Source organism: Martes martes (assembly GCF_963455335.1).
Source record: "Martes martes genome assembly, chromosome: 10".
In the NCBI taxonomy this organism is placed as follows: domain Eukaryota; kingdom Metazoa; phylum Chordata; class Mammalia; order Carnivora; family Mustelidae; genus Martes; species Martes martes.
Genome location: NC_137898.1, coordinates 16,914,962 through 16,927,713, shown reverse-complemented (window position 1 = coordinate 16,927,713; position 12,752 = coordinate 16,914,962). Strand labels below are relative to the sequence as shown.

At 38.1% G+C, this 12,752-nt stretch overlaps 1 protein-coding gene and 1 pseudogene across 2 annotated transcripts; one reads left to right on the top strand and one right to left on the bottom strand.

Moving 5' to 3' along the window:
* Positions 1-859: 859 nt before the first annotated feature.
* On the top strand, positions 860-1,762 carry LOC308350297 (olfactory receptor 4C11-like; the record flags this gene model as incomplete). The annotated part of the gene is made up of 1 exon (XM_080815434.1): positions 860-1,762. One exon carries the CDS (start codon positions 860-862, stop codon positions 1,760-1,762), a length of 903 nt encoding a protein of 300 aa, XP_080671560.1.
* A 6,720-nt stretch (positions 1,763-8,482) lies between these two features.
* LOC308350765 (olfactory receptor 4C6-like) lies at positions 8,483-9,359 on the bottom strand (annotated as a pseudogene). Its single transcript has one exon. The product of its transcript is annotated as an olfactory receptor 4C6-like (transcript).
* Between the last annotated feature and the right edge of the window lie 3,393 nt (positions 9,360-12,752).

Here is a 12,752-nt window from a genome sequence, read left to right as displayed (position 1 = left end):
AGGAGCAGAAGTAAAAGATTGTTTTTTTTTTTTTTTTTTTAAATTTTATTTATTTATTGGACAGAGAGAGTTAGATCACAAGTAGGCAGAGAGGCAATTAGAGAGAGAGAGGAAGAAGGCTCCCCGCTGAGCAGAGAGCCCCATGCGGGGCTCGATCCCAGGACCCTGAGATCATGACCCGAGCCGAAGGCAGAGGCTTAACCCGCTGAGCCACCCAGGTGCCCCTAAAAGATTGTTTTTTAAAAACATATTTCCTCCAAGATAATGTTGGAGTCAGAGATGAAGGGATCAGGGATACAAAAATGAATGAACTGAAGTGAGAATATTTTCTTCAGGAGGGATTCTTCAGCAATATGGGTGCTTAATTATATTGAAATAGTGTTTTATAGATTTAAAAGCACATAGATAAAAATGAATAATACATGAAATATAAGTGTGCATAAAAATCTTTTTTTTTAATTCTTAAGGAAACTCAGGGTAAGGTAGGACAAGTATTTGAATCCATTTTTCATATGAAGGCTAAATTTCAAGGCAGTTAAGTCTCTTGCCCAGGGAAAGTACAAGTTCTGCTGTGTTCAATCTTGTAAGGAATCAAAATTTTTAAAGGACATTCAATTTTTATACGTGGATGAAATGCAGTTAGTTTCTGAACCAACAGATGGATCTGGGAGAGGCTTGGACTTCTTCAGATTATAAAGATTCATAGAGGATTAAAGGCAGTTGGAGGTAACATAACTTGGAACAAAAAGGAGGAATTCAGAGGCCAGCCCACTAGTCTTCCCATGATGTCACATCTTTTCTTCTCTTTGCAGATTAAGCTCTTGTCAACTGCACCTTACCTGCAGTCACTAATGTGGCAATGAATAGCAGTGTGACTGAATTCATTCTGTTTGGGTTGACACAGGATGCAGGAAAGCAGAAAGCAATATTTGGGGTCTTGTTGATGCTTTACCTTGCCACACTGTTGGGGAACTTTCTCATTGTAGTGACTATTAAGAAAAGCAGGACCCTTGGGAGTCCCATGTACTTCTTCCTATTCTATCTGTCCTTTGCTGATGCCTGCTTCTCTACAACCACAGCACCCAGATTGATTGTGGATGCCCTTTCTCAGAAGAAGACCATTTCCTACAATGAGTGCATGACTCAGGTCTTTGCAGCCCACTTCTTTGGGTGCATGGAAATCTTTGTGCTCATCCTCATGGCTTTTGATCGCTATGTAGCCATTTGTAAGCCCTTGCGATACACAACCATCATGAGCCGCCATGTCTGCCACGTGCTGGTGATTCTAAGCTGGGTGGGATCCTGTATCCACTCTTCAGCACAACTTTTCCTGGCTTTGCGATTGCCTTTCTGTGGCCCCAATGTGATTGACCACTATTTCTGTGACTTGCAGCCCTTGTTGAAACTTGCCTGCATGGACACTTATGTGATAAACTTGCTAGTTGTTTCCAACAGTGGAGCCATATGCATGGTGAGTTTTGTAATTCTACTTATCTCCTATGTTGTCATCTTGTACTCTCTGAAAAACCACAGTGCAGAAGGAAGGCGAAAAGCTCTTTCCACCTGCACCTCCCATTTTATTGTGGTTGTCTTATTTTTTGGTCCATGTATATTTATATACACACGCCCAGCAACCACATTTCCAGTAGACAAGATGGTGGCTGTGTTTTACACAATTGGGACACCCTTGCTCAACCCTCTGATCTATACACTGAGGAATGCGGAAGTGAAAAATGCCATGAAAAAGTTATGGTGTAGCTAAGTATGATTCTGTTGATACATGATATTCAGGGATTCTATTGTGTATTTCCTTAACAGTTTGGTTTTGCTTCATGGACAGGAAACATAAAACATTCTTAGGGGGGGAATTTTTAAAAAAATAATTACACTAATAGTTTGTATATTTGTTTTAATATAAATAAATATTTAGAAATATATGTTCCTTATTCTGAGAGGATTCCATTAGAATAGGATTACCTACAGTCCATAACCATCTTGAACAAAGTATAATGGCCCTTAGTTGAATGCTATTGATATCTGAAATATTTATATGATAATTCTTTTGCTGTACAAATTTGTCTTCAGAAGGAAATGTACTGACTAGTGACAGAATGATCGTGTGTGTGTGTGTATGTGTGTGTGTGCACCAATTCCTTTTCTAGATTTTATTCTAGTCTTTATGAATGTGGTCATAAAAGCTAACTCATATGGGTCTGGAACTTAGAGAGTGGAGGTTGCCATCCTGAGAACGTGGGACTTGAGGAAGATGTCCTGAGAAAATTCTGCTTTGGAATCTGTACATGAGCCACCTCACTGGGGAATCAACATGGAAAAACCCTCAAACTCCAATCAAAGCTAGAAATCTCAGTGAAAACCTGGACTGTCACTGGAGAACCTCTAAAAGTTCTGTGAATGGTGAGGGAAAGAGAGTCCCATACTTGGCAGTGATGGGCGGTATCAGCCATCAGCTGCCTTTTGGTGGGGTTCTTCCCATAGCTCTTCACAACGGAGAAGGGAGAGGCAGTGAGGATGTTTGGCAGCAGGAATATGCAGAAGGGAGGATAAAGGGTACAAAGGAGACTAGAGAACCATGCACAGTGAAGACCAAGAAAAGGTAAAAGTGAAGTGGGAACTTTGTCCAGGTTGGAGAAAGAAGCTTTGCTTTCTTACATTTTGAGAATCATTTCTGGGTATATCAACATTTGTAGAAAAAGTAAAGAAGTTTCAGAGTATCTATAGATTATTGACTTAGTGTAGCTAGGCATCCTTGGCTGCTATGTTTGTATGGGTATCAGGAAACACTTTGTTGTTTTTGTTGTTCCTAATAGTTTTTGCAAAATTAAAATTCAGATTCCTTGGGAAAACCCAGGATTGGAAAGTCTGCTTTAGTGTTTCCCAGTTTTGGTCTTTTGTTTTCATATGAGAATGTTTTAAAATATGTATTTCATTTTTGAAGATAACCCACTTGATATGTATAATACCTACCTACCACTAACAGGACCACATCGTAACCTCATAATCAAGCACTGTCATATGATGCTTTTTCACTACCTGGGTTTATAGTTCCCATCAAATTGGTACCATGAAGTTTTACTTTAGGTGATAGAGGCTAATGAGAAAAGAATACAATGAGCTTCATTAATATGTGAAAAATTTCTGCCAATGGAAGATACACTGTTGTCATGTCCCAACAAAGATTCCCAGACTCCTTAGGTAAGAAGTGGTGGTGAAATACATATTTAAGTCCCCAGGAGGACATTTGTCAGAGAATAAGTGAGAACATTTGAGAAAAACTTATTTACACTCACATGAAGGATACATTTTTTATGGACAGAAGTTTATATAATTAAACCTTGTTGGCATATGGGGAATATTTCAAAGTAAATTGGGCAGAAATTGACATTAGGAACTAGTCATGAGGGAAGGGGAAAAGGAATAACTCCAAGCATTGGAAGAGGAGAAAGGAAAAGAAGTCTGAAAATCAATCTTTTTTTATTTTCCCTGAAAACCAATCAGGGGAAAACAACAACAACCCTTTTGTGATTTCAGGGTGAGGGGAGCCACATCCAGTTCCCCTCATTTCTACAGTCAGGTGGAGTCTTCTTGTGCAGCTGTGGCTGTGCTAGTGTTTACCTAATCTGTTTCCTTTCTCTAAGGGCTCCCAATACTATGCTGCCAGTCATTCAATACTGAAAACAATGTTTCATATATTTTGTGCAGCTTTTAGTTACTTATAGCAATAGAGAACTCCAGTGACTGCATTATGTCCAGAAATTTAAAACACTACATTTTCCTTAAATGAATCAGGTTTGTTTTTATATTTTTAAAAATAATTATTAGTTATGGAAAAATGGAAACAATTGCATTTCCTTGCTTAAAAAATAGGATAATATTACAAGGAAGTATGTAATTCAGCTTAAACATCATTTTTTTCCTTGCATCCCATCTCCCATGTCCCCATTCCTACTCTAACTAGATTTAAAATGTATTTAAAATATAAAAACTGCATCCTTTACCTCTTTGTTTTTATTGTCTCCCATACACATAAAATCTTTTTTATTGACTTTGTGAAATAAGTTCTAACTTTTTCTTCCCAAATTGGTGGTCATTTATCTTAATATAATTTATTTGTATGTGATTAATTATTTCAAACTCATCATATATTAAATTACCAAATTTATATGGTTGAATTTCTTTGCATGATGCTGTGTTTTATTAACATATTTGTTTATTCTATGGGCATACACTATTTTAAAAAATTACTATAGCTTTATGATATATTTGCTATTGGTTCTTCTCCCTTTCCCCCTCACCCAAGTCCTTTGACTATTCCCAACTATATATTTTATCATGTGGAGTTTAGAATCATTTCCTCAGTTTCCATAAAAATCATCTCCAGAGGGGTGCCTGGGAGGCCCAGTAGGTTAAGCCTCTACCCTCGGCTCAGGTCATGATCTCAGGGTCCTGGGATTGAGCCCCACATCTGGCTCTCTGCTTGGTAGGTAGCCTGCTTCCCCCTCTCTCTCTGCCTGCCTGCTTGTGATCGCTCTCTCTTTCTGTCAAATAAATAAACAAAATCTTTTAAAAAATCACCTCCAGAGATTTTTTTTTTTTTTTTTTACCTCCAGAGATTTTGATTAGGAATTCACTCAGTGTGTCAATTACTTGGGAAAAATCAACAGCTTTAAAATGGAGTTCTTCCTGTTGTGAACTGTATAACTTACTTGATTCAGTTGCTGTATGTCTTCTGCAAAGATGTTTAGTGTTGGGTGCCTGGGTGGTTCAGTGGGTTAAGCCTCTGCCTTTGGCTCAGGTCATGATCCCAGGGTCCTGGGATCCAGCCCCATATTGGGCTCTCTGCTCAACGAGGAGCCTGTTTCTCCCTCTCTCTCTCTGCCTGCCTCTCTGCCTACTTGTGATCTCTGTCTGTAAATAAATAAATAAAATCTTTAAAAAAAAAAGATGTTTAGTGTTTTTCGTGAAGACCGTTCATGTTTTTGTTACATATCTTAGTCTTATTGTTATGGTGAAGGAGATGTATTTTATTTTATAACTGTGTATTATCCTTAGATTTGGAATGTTATTATGCTGACTTTTGACTCAGCTCTTTTAATAAACACAATAATCTGTTAGTTGATTGTCTTGGTTTTGTGAACTAGATGAACACACCAACTGGTAATGAATTGTGTTGTTTCGTGTATGGTTCTGATTGCCTTATTTCCTTCTACTCTTATTTCATTTGTTGACACAGAATTTCCAAAGTGACAGGCTGATGGACCAAATTTAACCTGAAAATTATAAATTTGTTTAATCTAAAAATTGTTGTTTAACATAAGGTTTTATAAGCATAATCAGTCATCAGTGTATTTAAGTCATTAAAATTTATATGATCTATGAATGCCTGATTTCTTTTTTTTTTTAAGATTTTATTTATTTATTTGACAGAGAGATACACAGCAAGAAAGGGAACGCAAGCAGGGGAAGTGGGAGAGGGAGAAGCAGGCTTCCCACTGAGCAGGGACCCTGATGCTGGGCTCCATTCCAGGACCCTGGGATCATGACCTGAGCCGAAGGCAGACCTTAATGACTGAGACACCCAGGTGCCCCTGAATGCCTGATTACTCCTGAAAATCTGAGTTTTGGACAGGTTTGGGTATATGCTCCTCATAAGGCAACAACACACCAGAGCTTAGTCTTGGCAGACTCTTAAAAGGGACAGTATTTGCTCCTGTTCTTCTAGGAACAAATGTCTTAAATCCTTCTTAAATGTCTTTGCATAGTTTGACTCTGTTCATTTTTTTTTTTTTTAATCTTCCTCAACTCTGTAACTATATGAGGTTGAGAACTTGGCTTTAAAACTCTTAGTAAAATATATAACAATGGCAGCTTTAAAGGTGGCCTTATCTTATTCCTGAATTTAATGGACCTCTCTCAGAATTATGTGTGATATTTCCTTTAGGTTTCTGGAACATACCCTTTGACCAAGTTAAATAAATTCATTTTACTTTTAGTTTACTGTGCTTTAATTATAATTCAGATGACATTTTATCAAATCTCATTTTGACATCTCAGAAATAGTCCTTCTTGTTTTAACAATGTAATTTGTTTATCAGAAAATCCTGGTAACAGAAATCAGCAAACTATGGAAAGCAGAATATATAAAAAATTTCCAGGCCTTATCTGTTAAAATGTATTTAATAAGAAATGGAGGCAAGCTATTACCTGATAACTAATTTAATCCTCTATGAAAATATGTGAACGAACTGGCAATTGACACTACATTCTAGGATGGCACAGTCACAAAAAGCTCTCAATCTTAGAATGAGAAACATGAAACTAAAGCTAGCATCACACTATTCCTTTGATGGACTTTTATCAAGTTCCAAAACCTTACATATTACACAGATATAAAGACATGGACCTCATTCTAAGTTCCTTCCCAGTGTTTATATTATGTGATATAATAAAATAAAGTTCAGCCTAAGGGTTTTTAAAAGATCCAATTCATCACACTGTTATGGATTTTTCTTTTGTATTGATGAATGGAAACAATTTTAAAATATAAAGCTAAGAGGAGTATTTTACTATGATATATTTTAAAATGCTGTTGTAAAGTTCCTCTTACAATCAAAAATTAAAGGACAAATGGAAACTAGCTGCAAAAGATTTTCACACCTATTCCCCCAACTCCTCAATACACAAAAGTTAGTGTCAGCAAACATTTCAACATTTTAAGACTTTTTGAGTCTTGGTCATTTTTAAGAAACAATAATAACATTCATGTCTTTTGTAGTTTCAGGGAATGTTGGAGGTCTCGGCACTACATAATCTGACCCTCTGTGTGTTTCTGATCTTGCTTCTTGCCACTCTCTTCCTGGACCATTATGTTCCAGGTATTTCACAGTTCCTTGAAAATACCACAGTAGTTCTGCTTTAGAGAGTCCCTTTCTAGAATATTGAACACACTAATCCTCACAGAGTTGTTTCCTCCTGATCAGATTCTTTTTTTATTGGTGCTCATCATCATTAAATGTATTGATTAATATGTTACAGCACTTTTCCTCAGAAAATCTCAAAAGAATTCAAAACCAGCTGAAATGTTATCTGCTAATAGAATCCTTTTCTGTCTAGCCAACCTGAGGTACCCTCCATAAAATAACCAGAGTCCTCCATTACCACTGATTCTATTTTAATAATCACTCTCTGCCTTTGTTTGTTTTCAGTGATTTGTTGATTTTCTCCTTTACCCCCTAACCATCTGAATTAGGCTACTTGCATTCTATAATCATTCAACAGATCTCTATTTGAAACTTAATAGATGCCAAGCATAAATAGACAAAAGTCCTTCCCTCAAAATGTCCACCATATTAGAGAGATGTCAAGTAGCAAAAGTCAAATGATAATGATGCAAAATTAATTATATGTTTGATCATTATTACAAAGAAAATAAAGAAGGTGTTGACATAGGGAATTATGGAAGGGGTAGAAGAATCTTTAAAACAGTCATGTTGGGATACCTGGGTGGCTCAGTTGGTTAAGCCACTGCCTTCGGCTTGGGTCATGATCCCAGGGTCCTGGGATTGAGTCCCGCATCGGGCTCTCTGCTTGGCAGGGAGCCTACTTCTCTAGCTGCCTCTGCCTTCCTCTCTGCCTGCTTGTGTGGACTCTCTCTCTCTCTCTCTGGCAAATAAATAAAGATCTTAAAAAAATAATAATATAAAACAGTCATGTTGTCTGAGGTAAGGACACTTAATCTCTTAAACCCAGACTGTAAATTAGGGAGAAGGAGCCAACTGAAGGAGATGGGGCTTGTTTCAGAAAGAGAGAAACAAAAGAACTGAGGTGATAAAATCCCACAGAGCCCTGGGGGCACATGAAAAATCCACCACCTGCTGATGCACAGTGAGGGAAGAGGTGAGGAACTCTAGATGGGCTCTGAGCCTTAGAGGCATTAGAAAGAGTAAACAGGGAATTTTATGACAAAGCAAGATGTTTCTAAAGACAATGGGAAACCAAGAAAGGGAATAAAGCAGGAATATACATATACATATACATACATATATATGTATGCATGTATATATATAATATATGAAATATGTATATGTGTATATGTGTGTGTGTGTGTGTATACACATACAAACAACATATTTTAAATATTTTATTTATTTATTAGAGAGAAAGAGAGCATGAGCCAGGGAGGCGGGGGGAAGTGAGAGGAAGGGGGAGAAGCAGACTCTCCACTGAAAAGGAAGCCCAATGTGGGCCTTGATCCCAGTAGCTGATGATCACGACCTGAGCGGTAGAGTGATGCTTAACTGACTGTACCATGCACGTGATCCAGTAGGTTTCTATTTTTAAGAAATCCCTCTGGCTCCCGGTGGAGAATGGAGAGTTTATTTCTCACACCTTTCAGAAAGAATTTGTCTTTATAAAAAAAAAAAAAATGGTCTTAACATGACAGTCACTTGCCAACAAAAGTTCCTCATTTCCCCAGTTTCATGGCTTTTTTCACCTCAGCATTCCTCAGGGTGTAGATCAAGGGATTCAACATGGGTGTGATGATGGAATGAGACTCAGCCATTGCTTTGTCTATGGGGTAAGTGGCCACAGGCCACATACACAGGACAATGCATGGCACAAAGAACAAGATGACCACAGTTAAGTGGGAGACACAGGTGGAGAGGACTTTGTGCTGCCCTTCAGAGCTGCAAGACCTCAGGGAGCAGAGGATGACCACATAGGAGGCGATGAGAAGGAAGATGGTCACGCAAATCATCCCACTGTTTAGGATGACTAAGAGAACCAGGGTGTGGGTGTCCATGCAGGCCAGTTTCAACAAGAGAAACAAATGACACATAAAGTGATCGATGACATTGGGGCCACAGAAGGGTGTTTGATATGTGAAGAGAAGCTGTATTACTGTGTGATAAACCCTCCCACCCAGTCCCCTCCCAGCAGCAGACAGAACACAAGAGAGTTCGTGGTGGTCGTGTAGTGCAGGGGCTTACAGATGGGCACGTAGCAGTCATAGGCCATCACGATGAGAAGGATGATCCACACACCACTAAAGAAATGCTCTGCAAGGATCTGAGTCAGGCAGCCTCTTGGAGAGAGTCTACAATCATCTTGAGGGCAATGACAGAAGAGTAGGTGGCATCCATGAGGGATAAGGAAGTAAGGAACAAATACATAAGTCACCTCAGACTCTGACTTGTGATCATGGTTACCACGATGAGTAGGTTTCCCAAAACTGTGGACACATACATGATTAGAAACACATCGGAAAGCATTTTCTGCAGCTCCAGGTTCTCTGCAATGCCCAAAAGAATGAATTTAGTCACATTGTTTGGATTTCCCATTTATTAGGTACTGATATGAGCTCCAGGTGAGAGCTGGAAATCCAGTAAAAAAACATGTGATTTATAATTAGTGTTGATTTGGTGCTATGTCTTTCCAGGACTTCATGGACATTGTTATTTATTTTTATTAATTTATTCACCATACAAGCATTTGAATCTTAGTAATATGCTTGATAAAGTGTTTAAAAGGTAGATACTTCATTAATGCTAGTTCTCCCATGACATTTCCATGTGAAATTTCAGTTTTCCTTCATTATTATTACTATTATTATTATTAACAATTATTATTATTATTGGCCAACATTTTTGAATACCTACCTTACTCTGGGTACTAGAATAAACCTATTATTGACTCATTTTTACAGAGGATGGAGCAGACCCTCATAGAGTTCAGGAAACAATAAAGGATGCAGAGCTCATGAGTGGTAAAGCCAGAAAGCAGATCATATTTTCTGCATCCTGTCAGTTCCCTCAGATATCAATATTGGTTCTCCAGTAATTATTCTGTGAGGTTATCATTAACCAATCATTGCGTTAATTACATTACAATATACTGTTCTGTTTTGCCTTCAAAATAATCTGAAGAGGATCATGCTTCCTATTGTCTTTTGTAGACAATGTGACAATTATGTTGTAATTTTGTGCTTTACCTGTAATTATTATATGACTAAAACACAGAGAAGCCCTGTGATTGTATTATACCTGGACAATATATTGTTCCTTGAAGATTACAAACAAGGATGGTCCAGCCAAGATCCAGGTCACAATAACTGGCTCAAGCCTGTAGCAGCCTAAGGCATTCCTTTTGGATTTCTCTGTTCCGTAAATGGAGCAAAATATTCTGGAACATAATAATGAGACCAAGTAAACACTCATATTTTAGGTTTACTAACTGTGTTGCTGGGCATTGTGTCAAGTATGATATAGAATTACCTCACTTAAGCCTCATGCAACCCTGTGAAGTTAAGTACCACGGGGACTCCCATTTTAAAGAAGAGAAACTGAGATCTTGGGAAGTTAAATCTCTTGCAGAAGATTAGATTACTAGTGTGCTCTGGACAGCCATTTGAATCCACAGTTCAAATTGTTAACTACTCTGTTCCACCACTGCAGAAGAGAACAGATGATGTGAAGTTTCAAGAGAGTTGCTATTACAACCCAGAAGAAATGCTACAGTGAAAACAGGCATTGTGTTACTACTGAGAACTTTTAAGCAGAAGCTGGCTGCTGTATCTTAGGAATTTTCTAGACCACAACTTCAATTGATTATGGACTCAACCACTCTGTGAATGCCAAGAAGTTACTCTTATGATTCAACAACATCACTCCCACCCCACCCCATACACAAAATGCAGAGCTTCCAAGGAAGACAGTTGAAATGCCCTTTGTTCCCATTGCTTAACCTCATCCTCTCTCTCCTGACCCAAGAACTGAGATCTCGCCTGTAAGGACCCCTGTGGATTAGAAGGAACACTGACTCCAGACTCTTGAAATGAGAAGTGGGCTTTATCCATGCTGTGTCTCTCTGCGGTCTGCTCCTGGGGAAGGTTACAGACATCTCCCAGCTTCAGGGTCCTCGTTTGTAGTGTGATGACTCACTAGTGGAGTAACAACAGAAGGACATGGTCTTCTTCAAAAACAAACATCCATCTCAATTACATTGATTGTTTATGCCTTAGGGTATGGTACTCTTAGAAAGGTTGTTCATTTAATCTTAAAAAAAAAAAAAAAAAGGATAAGCCACTGACCTAGGTTATCTCTAATGCTCCCTCTTTCTAATATTTCCTATTGATACAGTGAAGAATTGATTTTTATTTATTTATTTATTTGTCAGAGAGAGAGAGAGAGCGAGCGAGCGAGCACAGGCAGACAGAGTGGCAGAGGGAGAAGCAGGCTCCCCGCGGAGCAAGGAGCCTGATGCGGGACTTGATCCCAGGACGCTGGGATCATGACCTGAGCGGAAGGCAGCTGCTTAACCAACTGAGCCACCCAGGCGTCCCAAGAATTGAATTTTTGATCTAACATTCCACTTTGTCACCAGCAACCCTCAACTTCACTTCTCTGTTCTTCTCACTTTATTTGTTCCACACTCATCCCATACAGTTCCTGCCAGACTCCTAGCACTTCTTTCCACAACTGCCTTCATGTTATCTGGGGATGTCACAGGATCCAGATGCAGGAAACCTACTGCTAAGTGACAGCCAGTCCACTTACTGGCTTAGTGATCTCAGCCTCTGTAAGCCTCAATTTCTGCAGTAGCACAGCTAGTAATAGAGAAACACAGATGTGTACTCACAGAATGAGAGAGTGGGACAGAGAGAAAGAGGGCAGAGGGAAGCCAAAAGGGAGGCAAGGGAGGAGAGAAGGAAAGAAAGAAAGAAGGAAAGAAGGAATGAACGAATGAGAAGAAGTGAAATTGGAAGAAAGGTCATCAGAGAATCTCCTAGTAATTCTTTGCAAGTACATTATCCACTCCTATTCTTGTTGCTTGTGAGCACTTTCTAGAGGCCTACACAATTTATTTACCAATTTTCAATTTTAAGCACACACTCATTCATTTAGTTTTGAAAAATTTGCTTAAAGGAAACAAAAGTAGATTAAACAAAATAGCTTAACCTAACTGAAGTTAGAATTTGAGTTCATAATCAGATTTTCTTACTCAGTGAAAAAGTGTTGCTTATAGATAAAGCAAGCAGGTATTGAGTGTGAATTACTCACACACTTTAGGAGTAATAGATATGTATGTACTTATTCAATATAATGGATTCATTTAATGTTATATTTTGAAATTAATTCCTAACCTATAATTCTATGAAATAGGTAAAATCTATGTATAAAATACTTAAACCAAGTAAGAGTGGGAATGCATAGAGCCGAGTTTTTACAATTTGTCAACAATGGAATGTCGTATAAATAAAAATTCTAATGTCATTTAACGTAAGATATTACTAAACTCAAGGTTTGATCACATTACATAACTTCAGAGAATCCAAAAACCAGGTACAACTTTTCTAACTTGGTTTTCCTGACTGTGGAAGCAAGCACTCTGTGATAGAAATGAGGGAAAAGTAATTTAATTATTACATCTTGTTCAAATTTAGAGAACTAAGATTTGTATTGCTTTCAAAGAGAGATTTAAAACACAATACTTAAGCATTTATGATCCTGAGGAGGAAATAAACTTTTTGGTTTACCAAAGGGATTTACATTCCCTGTATTTAAGGATGATTGCTACAAGTTATCCAAGTAGAGTGCTTATCAAATCATTTGGGTGTCTTTTTGAACCCTAGTTGATTGTATTCTTAGAAGGAAGTAGAAATGACTCTCACTCTCCTTCTTAGAAAATACATTGTGAGATTAGTGTTCTGTTTTGTGGTGGACCTGTGAGCCCAG